The 16,130-nt window shown below is 64.5% G+C and overlaps 1 protein-coding gene across 5 annotated transcripts; it reads right to left on the reverse strand.

Annotated features, from left to right (window-relative positions):
* Positions 1–1,117: 1,117 nt before the first annotated feature.
* Positions 1,118–13,231, reverse strand: B4GALNT4 (beta-1,4-N-acetyl-galactosaminyltransferase 4). Of its 5 annotated transcripts, XM_024131719.2 has the most exons (20): positions 12,825–13,231; positions 9,789–9,892; positions 9,272–9,367; positions 9,097–9,192; positions 8,928–9,018; positions 8,752–8,852; positions 8,520–8,587; positions 8,249–8,327; positions 6,995–7,061; positions 6,730–6,864; positions 6,538–6,647; positions 6,318–6,418; positions 6,140–6,240; positions 5,166–6,063; positions 3,084–3,373; positions 2,781–2,934; positions 2,569–2,641; positions 2,305–2,458; positions 1,868–1,994; positions 1,118–1,374 (listed from the first exon to the last, which is right to left on the reverse strand). In XM_024131719.2, exons 1-20 carry the CDS (start codon positions 12,973–12,975, stop codon positions 1,251–1,253), a joined length of 3,120 nt encoding a protein of 1,039 aa, XP_023987487.1. In that variant the 5' UTR covers positions 12,976–13,231; the 3' UTR covers positions 1,118–1,250. The 5 variants fall into 5 exon arrangements, 1 of the variants encoding a protein (XP_023987487.1); XR_008615868.1 differs by lacking the exon at positions 2,569–2,641 and having other exon boundaries at positions 1,354–1,374; XR_008615869.1 differs by lacking the exon at positions 2,305–2,458 and having other exon boundaries at positions 1,354–1,374.
* Positions 13,232–16,130: the final 2,899 nt, after the last annotated feature.

A 16,130-nucleotide genomic window follows, 5' to 3' on the forward strand; every position in this document is an offset into this window, starting at 1 on the left:
AGCGGTGTGAGAGAGACAGGGAGAGTGATATGAAAACGGTAAGCTGCTGGCTTTGAGGATGGAGGAAGAGGCCACGAGCAAGGAAATCCAGGTGGCCTCTAGGAGCTGGGAAAGGAGGGAAGCAGATTCAGTCCTAAAGCCCCCAGAAGGGGTGCAGGCCTGTGGAAACCTCGATTTTAGGACTTCCGACCTCCAGAGCTGTAAGACAGGAAATTCTATTTTGTTTGTGGAAATCCATTACAGCAGCTGCAAGGAGCTCATGTGGGCAGGCGCGCCTGGTGCCAGGTAGAGCGCTGGCCTCCCTGCCATGACTGGGACCCCAGGGAAGGGCGGGCCCTCGACAGCATCATCCAGCCCGTCTGACCCTCCAGGGGGCTCCTGACCCTGAACTTCCACGAGACAAGTCAAGCAAACCCCCCGTTATGTTTACACCAGTGTGCACTGGGTTCTTCATTTATGGCAACTGAGTCCTGACCTCGCCCCCAACCTGGTCGTAGCATGTCACCCGCCACCCCGGGCTGCCTAGTGCTACCACATCTTTGAGGAGGATGGGGCAGGACTGACATCCAAGGTCAGTTTTCACAGCGGAGGGGACTAAGCAGGCGGTCGAATAGTCTTTGCTCGCAGGTGGAAAGGCCTCGTGCCACGCCCGTGACTGGCGGCTCCACGCACGGGGTGGTGAGGAAGGGTCCAAAACCCCCTTGCCTTCAGGGCCCGATACAGAAGCTCAGAGGGAAAGCGCGGGAAGAGGTGAGTGGTCTCGAGGGTGGAGAAAGGTGCGGTCAGCATGGCGGCTGCAGCTCAAGTCAGGAAAGGGAGTCAGGAGCAGGCACAGGGCCCAGGGCCGCCGTGGGTGCAGGGTCTCTTGCTGCCGCCCAGGCCCACCTCTGCCCTCCCAAGAGAACCAGGCCCAGAGGATGAGTCAGGACTAAAAAAAATATTTCATTTCATTCTGAATAAAAAACGGAACAGACAGAACTCTTGGAAATCCTGAAACAATGTCATTGCTACGGCAAAATTTCACAGAAATCATCGCACAGGGCGTGGGGGCCAAGCCCAGGCCCCGCCGGCCGCCTCTCGGGGGGGGGGGCACGGAGGGGGCAGCAGCCTGGGGGGCCAGAGAGGGGCAGGCACGGGTGGTGGCTGTGCCCCTGGATGAACCCCGCTGGGTCCCCAGGGTCCAGGCTCAGAGCCTGGCCTCCAGCTGCCACGGCAGGACGGCAGCCGGGGCCGGGAGGGGTGGCTGGTCCTCAAGGGGCCTCCTTGCGGGCGGCCTTGCGGCTGCGCATGCCCCACATCCCCCGCTTGGAGTGGAAGTGGTGGTAGAAGTTCCGCACTCGGAGCCGCTCCACCTCCAGCCCTGCCTGCAGGACCCTGGGTGGGGAGGGGGAGTCAGGGCTGCCCCTCAGCCCAGAGGCCCTTTGGGGGGTGATCAAGACTGGGGGTATGGGGATGAATGGGGCTGCTCTGATTCTTCAGGACCCTGCAGGGGGAGGGCATGCATGTCAGGGCTGCCCCTGAGACTACAGAACCCTGGGGGTGGGATGGAATGGAAGAGGTCACGCCCCTGGTCCAGGGGCTGGGGTGTCAGGGCTTCCACTACTGTCCAAGCCCAGCAGGAGGAGAGGGACCCAGGAGAGGCCTGTAGGGTCTGGGGGCAGAACTGGTTCAAGGGCTTCCCTGAGTCTGCAGGATCCTGGAGCTGGGAAGGGGTTTATGGGGCGTGGGGTGGGGTCCAAGTTTCTCTCTGGGCCTAGATCTGGGGGTCGGAGGAGGAGGAAAGCAGAGTCCCGTCAGCGTGTGAGGCCCCTCCCACCCAGAGGAGGAGAATACGGAGGTCTCATCTCCGCTGGGGGGAGGTGGTCACCTGTCCAGAAGTTCCCAGTCCTCGCCTCCCCACTGGTCCCGGAACTCCTCCGTGTTCATGCCTCCGATGCGGTCGAAGTCGGACTTGTAGATCCCAAAAAGGCCGAAGCCGTTCACCTCCCAGTAACCTGGCGGGGACGGGGTGCCCTTCAGACGCCAGGTCCTGCAAGCCCTTCCTCAGGAGGGCTCTCGGGGTCATTCCAATGTGTTGGTCATAACCTGGGAGGCCTGTGCGTGACTTGGGTGTTGTTGGAAAAGGTTCCTAGGGGCCGAGCCATGACCCTGGGGTTACTGGGGGGAGGACTTGGGGTCCTGGGCACTCTGGGGGTCCTAGAGGCCACAAGGAGCCCCAGGCGTTATAAGGGGCATTGATGGGGCCCTAGGCCTCCCTTGCGGGTTGGGACCCCCGGCGTCACCGAGGGGCACTCAGGGCATTACCGTGAGGGTCCCCTGGCGAGCTCCCGCAGCCCAGCCGCATGACCACGGGCGCGAAGGCCAGCCTGCCCTCCACGCAGTGCTTGCGGATGCCGTCCAGGATGCTGGGGGGGAAGTGGATGTGCAGGTCGCAGAGGAAAACGATGCTGCTGGCATCCTGGGGACAGCGGGGAGGTCTGAGCCTCGCCCTCTCCTCCGGAAGGGCCCCCCCTCCCGCCCCGGCCAGCCCATCTCATTCTCTCAACCCGCACCGTCCTGCCCACGCACCTCCACCGCGGCCACTCCAGCTTGCAACCCCGCGGAGCGCTCGAAGTTCCCGGTTCGCCTTAGGTATTGGTATCTGGGGGAAGCAGGGGATATGGGGTGGGAAATCACAGCCACCCATTTCTGGGGGAGGGGGCGGGGGCAGGAAAACCCACGGCTGGCCGGGGGGAGGGAAGATGTGCTTGAGCCTCCCCGGCAGGTGGGGGCACCGTTACCTGGGCAGCGGCGCCGCGCGGAGGGCCCGCTGCACATCCATGTCCTCGCTCTCAAAGTCCACCAGGACGACACTGAAGCGAGAGTCCCCTGTTCGGACGTGCAGCGCAGCCATGTCTGCCAGGAACTGCACCACCCAGCGCGCCTGGTTCTTCACTGGAGGAGGATGGGGACACTGAACCCACCGGGACCTGACCTGGCGGTACCCTGCCCAGGATCAGCGGCACCCCCCCGCCTCCCCGTCAGGCCTGCCGGGCAAGGCCCCGCCCCCCCGGGGCTGGCCGCCCAGCCCCACCCCCACACACCTGGCACGATGAAGTGCACCATCACATCCTGGCGCCAGACCAGGCGCAGCGGCCGGCACAGCTCCGGGCGGCCGTCGGGGTGCGCGGAGGCGGCTGGAGCGGGCTCGGGACTGTCCCCGTCTCCCTCTGTGTCGCCGGCGCGTGCCCCGGGCAGCCGCAGGAAGACGTACTCAGACAGGCGCAGCCGGCGCCCGCCGCGCTCCTGGAGCTCCAGCTCCAGGAGGAACCGGCTTCCCCGCGCGGAGTCCCGGCGCTTCTCCACGTTCACTATGCGCAGAAGAGCGAACCGCCTGCGGGGCGGGACCCAGTCAGCCCGCCCGGGCTCCGAAGCTGCGCCCACGACTCCGGCTCCGTTCTTCCCGCAAGCCGCCCCCAGCCGCAGAAATGAGGGGGCCACTCAGGGGACTTGGGGTGCGGTGCCGCACGTCCCCCATCCCACCTCGAGGCCTGCTGGGGAGCCCCCTCCTCAGAAGGCAGGCCCACATGCCGGGGCTCCCTCTCCGTGGGGCAGCCCACAAGGAGGCGTCCCCAAGTCCAGGCCAGTCCTCTCCTCGGTGCCACCACTCCTGTCCACAGCTGCACGCTCAGAAGCCTTTAGGGGCGCCCACCGCCCGCAGGCCGAGGTTCACACGTCTCAATTCTAAGCCGGTAAATGGTGTCTACCTTGTGGCTTCCATACCCCCTCGGGTTAGATGAGCAAGCTTCCTCTTCCCGTGGGGTCTTTGCCCTAGGTGTCCCCTGCCTGCGGACGTGCTCCCCGACCTCCTCTCCGAGGTCCTGGGTGCCTCCTCTGAGAAGCCTCCTTTTTGCGCCCCCAGCACCGGCGCAGGGGCTGCCCTGATCTCTGGGGAAGAAGCCTCCGGGCCTTCAGCCGCTGGCTCTTCCCCAGCCCTGGCCTGGAAAGACAGGGCCCCGCCCCTGACTAGGTCACTCTCCCTCTGCCGCACATTCCCCCCCCCCGCCGCCCCGCCCTTTGCAGCCAGTATCCCTCACCCTCGGAGCCTAGCGGTGTGACCTCCCAGTGGTCTAGATTCCTCCCTTCACCCCCTGGCCACCCCACCATGCCCTCCTCAAGTATCAGGGACTTTCTGCCCCAAACGCTCTGGGTCTGTGCTCTCGCTCCTTGGGGCCACACACACCCTTGCACGGTTCAGGGAAGGTGGGGCTGCAGCCATGACTTTTCTTCTGGACAGACCCCCTCATGCCCATGGGACGATGAGCTGCTCTCAGGAAGCTCAAAGCCCAGTGCAGGCTTGCTTTCTCAGCCACCTAGAATCAAGCTACCCCAGCCCCTGCCAAGGGTCCAGGCCATCCCATCACCGCCCTGGACCAGCCCGTGAGTCATGGGCTCCCCTTCCACCCCCTCCTCTCCAACACAGCCACATGCTTGTCTGCGATCCAGATGGGCCAAACCTGTGTCCTGCTCTAAACTGTATCGGAGGCAAGAAGCATGACCCCTGCACCTGGCCTTCAAGGCCCATGAAGCCTGTCCTCTGCCTACCAGGCTCCTGGCCAGCCTTTGCCTGTCTCTGCAGGTCCTACCCCTACTTAGGGGCTCAGCACAGCTCTGAGAACCCCTCAGGGCCTCCCCTCAGGTCAAATTGGGGCCCCCACTCTCCAACCCCCATACCTGCTTGGGGTGGAGACAAGACTGGATTCCTGGGGCCTGGGGGAGACCAGAAGGGCCAGGAACCCTGAGCCCTCCCTGAGGACCAAGACCCCAGCCAGCGAGGTGCAAGCGGGGAGAGGGACCCAGGGCTTCTTAGCTTGACCTTCGTGCGCGTCTCTATCTGGAAGAGAGACCTGGGTGGCTCAGATCCATCCTCAGGTCCACGTCCAAGGTGATAGGTGTGGGGTTTGGAGGTGCAGGATGGGGGAGCCAGCCCTGGATGTTGGGGGAAAGGCTTCTAACACAGGATGGGGGCCCTGAGCAGTAAGGGGCCCCAGAAGGGTGAGAAGACACTTCTGGGGGTGGGGGGGCATGTACCATTCCCAGAGCAGTGCCCCGTTAAACCCTGGGAAAGTCTGAGGGCCCCATGGAGGCCAAGGCCGTCCCTTTCCATGCGCACCCCTCCCTCGTACCCTCCATGGCGCGCGTTGAGCCGCTCCATGTACTGAGCCACCACGTCCACGGCCTCGGCCTCCGGCAGCTGCAGATTCCCCGACACGTTGCAGCGCAGGTCGTTCCAGTCCGAGCGCAGCATCTCGAAGTCCACGTTGCCCACGCTGAACGTGCGCTGCCAGTTGATAGCGTCCTCGCGCCAGCGGCCGCGCACCGGGCCGGCCTTCTCTTCGCTGTCCTCCGACGCAGCCTCTTCGCCCTGCGCCCCTTCCTCGTCGTCCCCTTCCTCCCCTTCCTCATTCTCCCCGGGCAGCTGTGGCCTGGACACCTGGGACAAGCTCAGGAAGGAGGTCACGGGCTGCGCTTCGGACGAAGAGTTCGAGTCCGCGGTGGGGGCCGTGAGCCCCGGCTCGCGTGCCTGGCCCTCTCGGCTGCCCTGCGTGGCCGGCGCCGGGGCCGGGGGCCTCAACTTTGTGGCCTGGGGGCCGCCGGTCCTGCGGCCTCGAGCCCGGGGTGGGCGTGGGCGCGCGCGCAGCTGCACCCTGAGTAGGGGTCTGGGGCGCAGGAAGACGCCCGGGAAAGGTGGCCGGCGAGGGCCGCGTGGGCTGAGCGGCGCCGGGGCCCGGGGCGGGGCCCGCAGTCCCGGCCGCACCCGCGTGACGTACACCTTGGGGGGCCGCTCGGCCGCGGCTGCTGGGCGGCGGGGAGGGGCGCGGCCCCAGAGGAGGGGAAGGGGGCGGGCGGCCCAGCTCAGCGCCCGCGAGCGCAGCGGGGCGGGAGGCGTTGGCAGGGCGGGAGTGGCCGGGGCCTCGGTGGCGGCCGCGGGGCCGGGGAGCCGGCGGCCGGCCTGCGCTCGGGGCGCCTCGGTGGGCTCCAGACCGTCGAGCAGCTCCCCGTCGTCCTCGTCGTCCAGGAAGTCTGCGGGCAGCGCGGGTGAGCTGCCGCGCCAGGCCGGGCCCCGCTGAGGGGGTGGGGGGGCGCTGGGGGCACTCACCGTCTGGGTTGAGGAAGAGAAAGGCTCGGCGCTGCACCTCCTCCTCTTCGTCTTCCTCCCCCTCCTCCCGGTCCGTCTTCATGTATTTGTAGAACCCAAACCTGGGGCCGGGGCGGGGCGTCAGAGACCAGGCTCGGCCGAGGCCCCGCCCATTCCTCCCTGGGCACCACCCGCCCACCTTTCCAGATACAGCGGCGACTCGCGGTAGAAACACTTGTTGTCCGTCTCCATGTGAGTCAGGCGTGTGTGGTCATTGGGGTAAACGAAGGACAGGTACACCTGGGGCGGGCAGGGGCTCAGCTTGGGGCGCCTTCCAGAGAGGGTCTGGAGGAGGCTCAGGGGACCCTGAGAAGACGGAGGCCTGGGTCTCAGGGAAGGCCTTGGTGAGGGGCACTTACAAACTGCAGTCCCTGGTATCTTGCGATGGGAAAGTCCTTGACGACGTAGGTGGGGGCGTAGGCGCAGGGCTCCAGCACATTCTCCAGACTCCAGGGCTCCACCCGAGGCGCTACGGGAGGCGTGGTCACATTGTGACCTGGAACCCCTGCCCCGCCCCCCACCCCACCCCACCCCCGGGGGCCTCCTCTCACTGAGGAAGAAGGTGTCTCGGGGATCGGGCTGCAGCATGTCGGCTCTGGGCTCCTCCTGCAGCAGGCGCCCCCCAACGTGGCTGGCTGGAGACTGGGGCACGTGGGCCACGTGGTCCATCTTCAGGGCTGACTCATCTAGGGGCAGAGGATGTGTGGGGACCCCAGGAGTTCCTAGAGACCCCTCCTCACCCATATCCAGACACCACCCCAAAGAGACCGCCCATCAGGAGCCCTCCCCTTTCCCCAGAGGCACTGGGCTCCGCACCTGTATACATGGAGATGTGAGCAGAGCCTATGACCTCAAACTTCAGACCCGGCAGGAAGGCTCGCCACTGGGGGTTGGAGAGGGTGCTCAGGACCAAAGGATGGGGGTCAAGGTGGGAACACAGTTGGGTCAGGGAGGAGTGAATCTTCCCTGACGTGGGGCTGGGGAACTAGTAGGGGTAACCCCTCCACGGACGCAGGAAGCTTGGGGTGGGGGGGGTGGGGATGGGAGAGCGGTCCTGAGAAGGCACAGCAGGGAAGCTGGAGAGGCCCAGAAGGCTGGGGTCCCTGGAGGCAGGTGAGGATGCCTTTCCTGACATCCTGGGTGCTTCCTGACCTTCTGGTTATGGCCTCTGCCCCCACCTCCTCCCGGTTCTGCAGCCACTGCCCTTCTGGAGGTCAGAGCTGGCCCCTGAGCTCCCCGCTGGACCTCCTCATCCCCACTTCCCCCACTTCTGTGGCTGTGCCTTCCCAGTCTCCCTTGCAGACTCTCCCTCCCCCACCGCTCTCATGTTGGGGTTCCTGGGGGCTGTCCCAAGCCCTCTTCCCTTCCCAGCTCATCCTGGGCCCTTAGTCACCCACTTGGCTTCCACAAGATCACCCCAAATCTGCATCTGCAGTCTGGACCCTCTGCTGAGCTGAGCTGGGGTGATGCCCACTACACACAAACCAGACACCTGCAACCTCCCACCACCCCCTATAGCCCACCCTGGTCACCACCCCACACCCAGCCAGGCTCAGGCTCTCAGTGGCCGGGCATCTCCCCCCGCCCGCCCGGGACCTTCCACTTCCTCCATTCCCACCTCCCTGGTTCAGGGACCAATGGATGGCCACCCACGAAAATCCCTCCCAGCAGGCGGTGGCCAGAGGGTTTTCCCTGAAATGCAAATCCAGTCGCCTCATCCTCAGGAGGAAGCCCTGCTGGATCTGGCCACCAGACTGCTTGGAGTTCCAGAAGACTCCAGGTGGTTCCATTCCTCTGCTGTTCTCGAGACCTGGAATTCATCTTTGCAGCCCAGATTCTCTCCCCACGGGTCTCCCTGTGAATGTCTCTCATCTCTCAGGAATATGCTCAAGGGTCACTTCCTCTGTGAGCACAAGCCCGCCCCTGAGCATCTGCTTGTCAGCTAGACGGGAAGATTCTCGGGGGGCGGGGGGGGGTCCACACCGTTGTCCTGCGGGAGCGGCCGGAAAGAGGGGGGCAGGGCAGGGGGGGTGGGGCCTCCAGAAGCCCCCAGAGGGCAGCCGCACTCACGCCCACTTCCACGTGGTCTGAGCCGCGGTCGTCCTGCTTGTGCAGCACCTCAAAGTAGTACCTCCGGGAGGCCGTGAGCCTGGGGACGGGAGCAGTGAGGCGCGGGCCCGCCACGCCCCAGAAGCCCCAGAGATGGGGGGCCCACAGGACGTGGGGCTGGAGGGGGCAGCGGAGCAGCGGCGGCTTCACACATGCGCGTGTCACCCAGTCCTCACGCACACAAACACGCACATGGGTACACCCTCATGCACACGCTCCCCCAGTCACTCACCGCCTGGGCTTGGACACCTGGGAGCTGAACTTGGTGAATTCTCCGGGTGCTGTCCACTCCGAGCCAGTCTGGAGGGTAACAGAGAAGGGGCAGGGGGCTCACCCTCTCCTTGGGGCACCAGCCCCAGCCAGTCCCCGCTCCTGAGAAGCTGGAGGGGACAGGTGACCAAGCCGCAGGAGGCCCACGAAGACGAGGGGTGTGGACGGAGGGGCTGGGCTGCGCGTGGGGGTACCTTGCCCACAAAGGCCACCAGCTGGGCGCCCGCCGGGCTCTCGGTCGGGCTCAGCCAGAACTCAGAGTTGTCATCCGAAGCCACGGAGAACTGGACATCTCCTAGGCCACAGGACAGGGCTCAGGGGTCGGTGGGGCCTTCGTGACACCCTGCCCCCCCCACCCCCGTCCCCGCACCATCTCTCGCCGGGTGGATGAAGCCGAAAATCCGGAGGCCGTAGTTCTTCCACTTGGGGGACACAGCCAGCTTCTTCACGGTGGTGCGAGTCTGGGGGGGGGGCAGCGGCCTCTGACGTCAAGGCCCCCACCCACCTGCGGGCCGGCCGCCCCCCACCCCAGCACTCACATGAGGGAAGAGCGGGAAGTGCAGGTTCCTCCTCAGATGGCCCACGGCGCCCCCGCACCAGTCCTCGAACACGTGCAGGTTCACCTGCCCCTTGTACTGGGGGTGGGAGGAGGGCTTACCTTCTGCACAGCTGCCCCCGGCCCACCCCAAGGCCGAGCCGCGGAGCAGAGCTCACCTCCTCCCGCCACGAGGGCGCCTGACGGGTGAGGTTGAGCGACAGTGGCTTTCCAGCCCCCCCGGGAAACAGCGCATCTGGGTCCCGACCTTCGGGCTACAGGAGAGAAAGGGCACCAGGGTCAAAGCTGAGAAATGTGAGGGCAGGAAGAAGTCACACAACCACACACACACACACACACACACACACACACACACACACACACACACACGGCTCAGACGCAGTGTGTGACACAGCCCGCCACACACGCCGTTTCACTTCACAAGAGATCCCTTCCACATGTAGCCACGACGCCCTGACCCCATCACGCCCCGGCCGTGCACACCCACCCAGGCAGACCCTTGGCCACCCCACGTGCACCAGCTGCGTCCACCCAGGCGGGGCCATGCTCCGTGTTGGAGCACAGTGTGCTGCTGTGTCCTCCGAGCACACGGCCTACAGCTCCTGAGGCCACTGGCACAGGGGCGGCCCTGGATCTCGTGTGTGCTGTGGTGTCCTTCCCCGCAGCCCTGCTCACCGCCCGCTCCTCCTCACGGCTCTCGCTGGAGTCCTCTGCCCTCTGTGTGGACAGCGCAGCCCGGAGGCCCCGGCCATCTGTCACACCGCTCAGCTTCTCACCATCTGTGGGCGGCACATGAGGCGTGACTGGGGTCCAGGCTCTCCAAGGTCACGGCCCCTGCCGCTGGGGTCAGCTGGGGGCAGGATGGCCAGTGGTGTCTCCACTGAAGCCCTCCCTCCCCACGTCTGCCCTTTCATGCTACCCGATGCCCCACCCTACATCTGGAAGTGCTCTCGGCTGGGCCCTTCTCCCACATCCCACCTCCGTGGGGACGGCCCCTGCCTGAGTCCCCCACCTGGCTTTTCCCAGCCCCCACTGGCATGAGGGAGCAGTTATGTGTGTGCACATGCTAGCATATATGCATGCACACACACACCCGTGGGGCTGTTGTCATCAGTGACTCTGCCTCCAGGAAGGCCCCCAGGATTGCTCTGTGCCCTCAGCACTTTTCCTGTGTGCTGGAGCGTTTTGTGTCTGACTCCCTTACCGGAACTGAGAGCCAAGGGTTAGTGCTGGAGTTTGTTGTCAGGTGAGCTGGCACTGTGGTCTTGAGGCTACGCCAGCCCCGGCCCATGGCACATGTGCCACCTGCTGCCCTTCAGGCCAGGGTTCAGGACCAAAGCAGCCCTGGTACCCACCTGGGCAGAGGAGGGATTGGCACACTGGTCCAGCTTCCAGAGGACACGGGGCCAAGGCGGCCCCGAGGGAGACTGTCCCCCTGGGGAATCCCTTCCGTGGACATCTCTAGAGCTTGGCACCCCCCTAACTCCCCACGCCTGGGGCAGATCACCTCCACACCCCTGCCTCCCTCAACTTCCCAGACCTCCTCCCTAAGCTGTGGGCCTGGGGTTCCATACCCTGGGATCTGAGCCTCCGAAGGCGAGGCTTCACTGTGCGCCATGTCTGCCTCTCCTGGCGCTCCCATCCGGGGACCCCCAGTCCAGGAACCCCTCTCCTCCAGGGCCAAGCCTGGGCTTCAAAGTCTACGCCCGTCCCTCGATCCAGACCGCAGGGGCTAGATTCCCGGACCGACACAGTTGGCCTGGGCCCTTTCTCTGGGGGAGGGGGCTGCCCGTGGTCTCGTGCCTGTGAGACTCCGGTGGTGCCTGCCCACTTGCCTCTCCCCCCAGTCACTGTCCTCCGTCCAGCTGGGAGGCGAGCCCCTAAGAGGCTCCTGGCCAAATCCCCACAGCCTGGCCCTGAGGCTCCCTGCCCACAAGGTAACTCTGTGGGTATTGGGAACCTTCCACAGTGGGATCCCAACCCAGGATGCCATCACTGTCCTGCAGGGGCTGAGCCCCAGCACAGCGAGATCCAGACGGGCCTCCTGCCTCCTGGCTGCCAGCACCTCTGCCTGCACAGGCTGCTGGACCCCGGGAAGGTAGCCTCTCTGGTGGGAGTGAACACAGTGCTGACAGGACAGTCAGAAAGGCCTCAGACATGTCCAGATGCTCAGCGTCCCACAAGCCCTGCCCTGGTGGGAGCCCAGGTAGCGGGACAGGAGGCGGGGCTGCAGCCCCGGCGCGGGGGGGGGGCGGTGAGAGCCCCGGCTGGGTCTGCTCCTGGCAGGAGCTGCTTGAGGGTTTGATCTTCCATAACCTTGAACAGCTCGTGCCCACCCAGGAGCAGCTGAGAGCAGAGGAGGCCTCACAAGTGGGGTTCCCACACCTCCGCCCCCTCCCTGTTGCTGAGTTAGGCTCCCTGGCTGCTCGGGAAGTCAGGCTAGGGAGGACTGTGCTTGCTTAGAAAACCACAAGGCAGCTGAGCAGGAGGCTGGTTATGTTCTGTGTCACTGGATCACGCTTCAGGGTCCTGCCTTATTTGATGGTAGCTGGGGGGCTTCTATGAGGGACTGAACAGTGCTGGGGGTCCCTAGAGGGTGTGGTAGCTGTGAGATGCATGGACTCTGGGGGTGGGGGGGGGTGGGACAAGCCTCTGACCCCTGGGGTGGCCTGGGGTGTCTGTGGTGCCAGCTGTGGGACTGACAGGGAACTCTGGACCCCTTGGTGGAGTGGCCCGGGACTTCATGGGTCAAGATCATTGTTCTGAGTCTTTGGGAAGCAAGACTCTCACCACCCATCCTAAGGACACCTCGCTTCCTTGAGAAGGGCCAGGAGCAGCTTGGCTGGGACCGTCCCTGCCCTGAGGTGCTTCCTTCTCTCTCTCATCACCGCCCCCGCCCCGACAACCGCCCCCTCCCCGCACTCTGCTCCTCCTCCTCCAAGTGCGTGTCAAAAGTCACCACCTCCAGGAGGCCCTCTAGGATCCCCCTAGCTAAAGTGGCAGGACTCCTCCCCACCTCTTTCCCACATCGCTCACCAGGACCTGATTTGTGGGTTCGCTGTCTGCCCCCACTGGAGCGTGAGCTCGGGGAGCCCGGAAGAGTTCACTCCAGGCAGTTCGGAGTTCCTCAGGCTGGATCCCTATCCCCACGCCTCGCCCCGCCTCAACACACAAGCGTCTCAGTCCCTGATCACGGGTTTACCTAGGGCACCTCCTCCAGGAAGCGTTCCAACTGCAAGGGTCCGCTCCCTCCCGCCAGCCCCCTCTCTCTCCGTCCTGAGGTTGGGTCTCTGCCCCTCCCCAGCAGATGCGAAAACCGAGGCTGTGCTAAGCAGGCACGTGTCGGAGGCGCAGCCAGACTTGGCCTCTCGGGAATCCCAGCATGCAGGGCCCGGTAGCGGAGATCTCCCCAGGAGCCCACCGTTAACCCCGTCACTCACTACCCGCTCCAGGCCAGACCCCGGCGTCCGCCGGGGTTCGGGGACGCGCCCCAAGCGGGTCGCGCACGTCCCTGCTGACGTCATCGGCGTTCTGGCCGGGCTGGGCCGAACCGCGCCCCCTGCCCCAATGTCGCCGAGCTGCGAAGGGCGGACGGGGTCTCCGCGCGGGTCCGGCCCACGCCGAGGCCGAGGCGCGATGGGAGGGCCCGGGACCGGCGCTGCTAGCGACCCTCACCGCCCCCGCCCCCCGGGCGCGCGCCCCCTCCCGTACCTCGCCCGCAGCCCAGCCGCTGGCGAAGCGCGCGGCCCTGGCGCGCCAGGCTCAGGTGCACGTACGTGAGCCACGCGGCGCAGGCGAGCAGCACCAGCAGCAGTAGCAGCTTGATCTGCTTGCGGATCTTCTTCACCGGGAACCACGGCATCGCGGCCGTCTCCGCCCCGGGCCGCGCTCAGCGGCGCCGCCGCCGCCCCCCGCTCCAGCGCGCCCCGCGCCGCGTCCCCCGGCCCTGCATGGCCCTTTGTCCGCCGTCCGCGGCCCCAGGGTGCGGCCGCGGCCCCGTCTGCCCTTGGCCGAGGGCACGGCGTGGGTGGCGGAGCGGCTGCCGGCGGTGCCCCCGCCCGGCCGCCCCTGGCCGCTCGGGTTCCAAGCTCCTGGGGGCCTCGGCGGGACGGAGCGGCATCCACGCTGCGGTGCTACCCACCGTGAAACGGGCCCGGCCACCGCGCCGCGCGAGCCAATCCGGGACCGACCAGCCTGCGGGGAGCCAATCCACGGCGCGGGGGGCGGGGCCGGCGTGTTAGGGTGTGCCCGCCGCTGGTCTCCGCGCAACGCGCGCGCATCCACCTGGGCGCGCCGGCTCGCGCAGCGCGGGGACGTGGGGTCCTGGGCATGCGGAGGACCCGGGGTGCGGTGTATGGGGAGGTGTGAAGGACCGGGGACAGGGGTCAAGGGTCAGAGGATGCACGAGACCGGGAGTGGTGCATAGGACCGAGGGACATAGGGAGCCGGGGTCACGGGGTGTAGTGATGGAGGCGGCGGGAGGAGCAGGCTATGGGTCGGGGGGCAGTGGGGACACGGGGAACAAGTGTGTAGGGACGCGTGCTGGGGAGACACTAGGAGCTTGCGGAACGTGAGGGGAAGGATGCGGGCAGGCTAGGCTTGCAGTTGGAGTAAGCTTCCTGCTAGCAATGCAGCCAGGAGGAATGGGGCTCAGACAACGTGGGGAGAAGAAAAAGGAAGTTTGGGGGAGAGACATAAGGGGGTAGGTGATGATGGTGGGTCAGGGGGGCTGGGGGCGCGTGGGCGCACAGGCTCCATGCGGGCAAGGCTGAGGAGGGTCTCCAAAGCACCTGGCTTCACCCTGAGGGGCGTGAGGAACCCCCAGAGGACTTAGCGGAGGGCCAGGGTCTGACCTGGCGGGCCAGGTGGACAGCGGCAGCAGAGGGCCGAGCTGGCGGCCTCCACTGAGGGCGGGGTGAGGATGGAGAGGAGGTGCCCCGGCTGTCTGGAGGGGGCAGGAGGGAACCTAGCCCTCTCATTTCTGATCTGAGCCTGGGCTCCGAGGTGTGGCCCTTGCTGAGCTGGAGGTGGGAGGGGAGTGTGGGCTGATGCTGAACTTTGCCCACTTGGTTCCCACTCCTGCCCGGGCCACTGCCACCTCTGCCTGCCCTGTCATCTCCTCCAGCCCTCACTCTGCCCAGCTGCCAGGCTGACTCCTCCTCTCTGTCCCTTCCTCCATCCGTTATTGTGTAACGAGCCACCCAGCATCAGGGTTGTAAAGCAACTGGTAGCTAAGCTCCTGGAGTCTGTGGTTTGGGACTTTTTCGATGGGGCCCCGCAGGACAGCTCTCCTCTGCCCCAGGATGTCTTGGGCCTCAGGTGGGAAGATGTGACCAGCTGGGGGCGACTCCGGTGGCCGGGCTGGACTCATCTGGAGACTTCTGCACCCTCGTGTCAGGGCCTTGGCAGGGATGGTTGGGCTTGGCCACTCCAGGGCAGTGGCCTTTGGGCTCCAGCAAACAGGGCAAAGCACCTGGAGAGTCACGGCATGGCAATTCTGCCACACGCTGTCATAGGGCACCCAGCCTTGAGAGGAGGGGACGTGGACCCCACCTCACCTTGGCAAGGTCATCCAGGAAGCTGCAGTCTTAACACTGCCACACTATCCTTTTTTCCCTTTTATTTTGGCCTTGGGGCATAGAATCAAGTTGGCCACTTTCCACCATTCTGTCGATCTGTCATCTGTCCTGTGAGCAACACCTACATCTCTTCAAACCTTCCCCCACCCCATTCTTGTTCTTTCCCCTCCTCCAATCCACTTTCCATGTCCATGTTATCTGCACATTCATTAAGATATACATCACATTGTGTGTATTTTAAACGTTACATCAATAGTTTTGTGCTGTAAATCTCATTGTGTTTCTCCAAACCTCATACATACAAGTGTATATCTCCCTGTTGCCGTGTGTGCACTGCTTTCCCTCCGCCTCCTGGTCCTCCACCGTGTGCCCATTCAGCCAATAGATACCTGGGGTCCTTGTGAGCCAGAGGCTTAAGGGGCACAGTAACTAACAAGGCAGATACGGTCCCTCCTTTCATGGAGTTTCTATTTTCCTAGGCAAAGGCACATGTGAACAAGCAATAGCTTCCAATGGTGATAAGTGCTGTGAAGACAATAAAGGGTGATGATGGCCTAGAGAGATGAGGGGGAGGGTTTCTTCTTCCTCTTTTTTTTTTTTTTTCAAATGTTGGGTTTTTAAATTTTAATTTTATTTAATTAATTAATTTATTTTGGCTGCGTTGGGTCTTCGTTGCTGCGCGGGCTTTCTCTAGTTGCAGCGAGTGGGGGGGCTACTCTTCATTGCGGTGCGTGGGCTTCTCATCGCGGTGTCTTCTTTTGTTGCAGAGCACGGGCTCTAGGCGTGCAGGCTTCAGTAGTTGTGGCTTGCGGGCTCTAGAGCGCAGGCTCAGTAGTTGTGGCACATGGGCTTAGTTAATCCGTGGCATGTGGGATCTTCCCAGACCAGGGATCAAACCCGTGTCCCCTGCATTTATTCTTAGCCACTGCCCCACCAGGGAAGTCCAGCGGGAGGGTTTCTTCTGGAGTGATCACTAGGGGTTCACTGCTTTGGGAAGTGACATCTGATCTGAAACATAAACGAAATCTTTAGAAAGCAAGCATCAGAAAGTGGGTGCCAGGGACTTCCCCGGTGGTCCAGTGGTTAAGGCTCTGTGCTTCCAATGCAGGGGATCCGGGTTCGATCCCTGGTCGGGGAACTAGGATCCCACATGCAGCGCAGCGCGGCCAAAATAAGTAAATAAATAAATATGTAGATTGTCTTTAAAAATGCAAAAAAAAAAAGAAAGCTACTTGAACATTAAAAAAAAAAGGAGGGGCTTCCCTGGTGGCGCAGTGGTTGGGAGTCCGCCTGCCGATGCGGGGGACGCGGGTTCGTGCCCTGGTCCGGGAGGATCCCACATGCCGTGGAGCGGCTGGGCCCGTGAGCCATGGCCGCTGAGCCTGCGCGTCCGGAGCCTGTGCTCCGCAACGGGAGAGGCCACAACGGTGAGAGGCCC

Source organism: Physeter macrocephalus, chromosome 18 (assembly GCF_002837175.3).
Source record: "Physeter macrocephalus isolate SW-GA chromosome 18, ASM283717v5, whole genome shotgun sequence".
In the NCBI taxonomy this organism is placed as follows: domain Eukaryota; kingdom Metazoa; phylum Chordata; class Mammalia; order Artiodactyla; family Physeteridae; genus Physeter; species Physeter macrocephalus.

Excerpts from the sequence above, each read along its gene's own strand:
- B4GALNT4 (XM_024131719.2), bottom strand. The coding sequence starts at position 12,975 with ATGCCGTGGTTCCCGGTGAAGAAGATCCGCAAGCAGATCAAGCTGCTA. Across the intron at positions 8,853-8,927 it reads CATCCACCCGGCGAGAGATG|GAGATGTCCAGTTCTCCGTG; the intron begins GTGCGGGGACGG and ends CCTGTGGCCTAG. Across the intron at positions 6,064-6,139 it reads TCTCTTCCTCAACCCAGACG|ACTTCCTGGACGACGAGGAC; the intron begins GTGAGTGCCCCC and ends CGCTGCCCGCAG.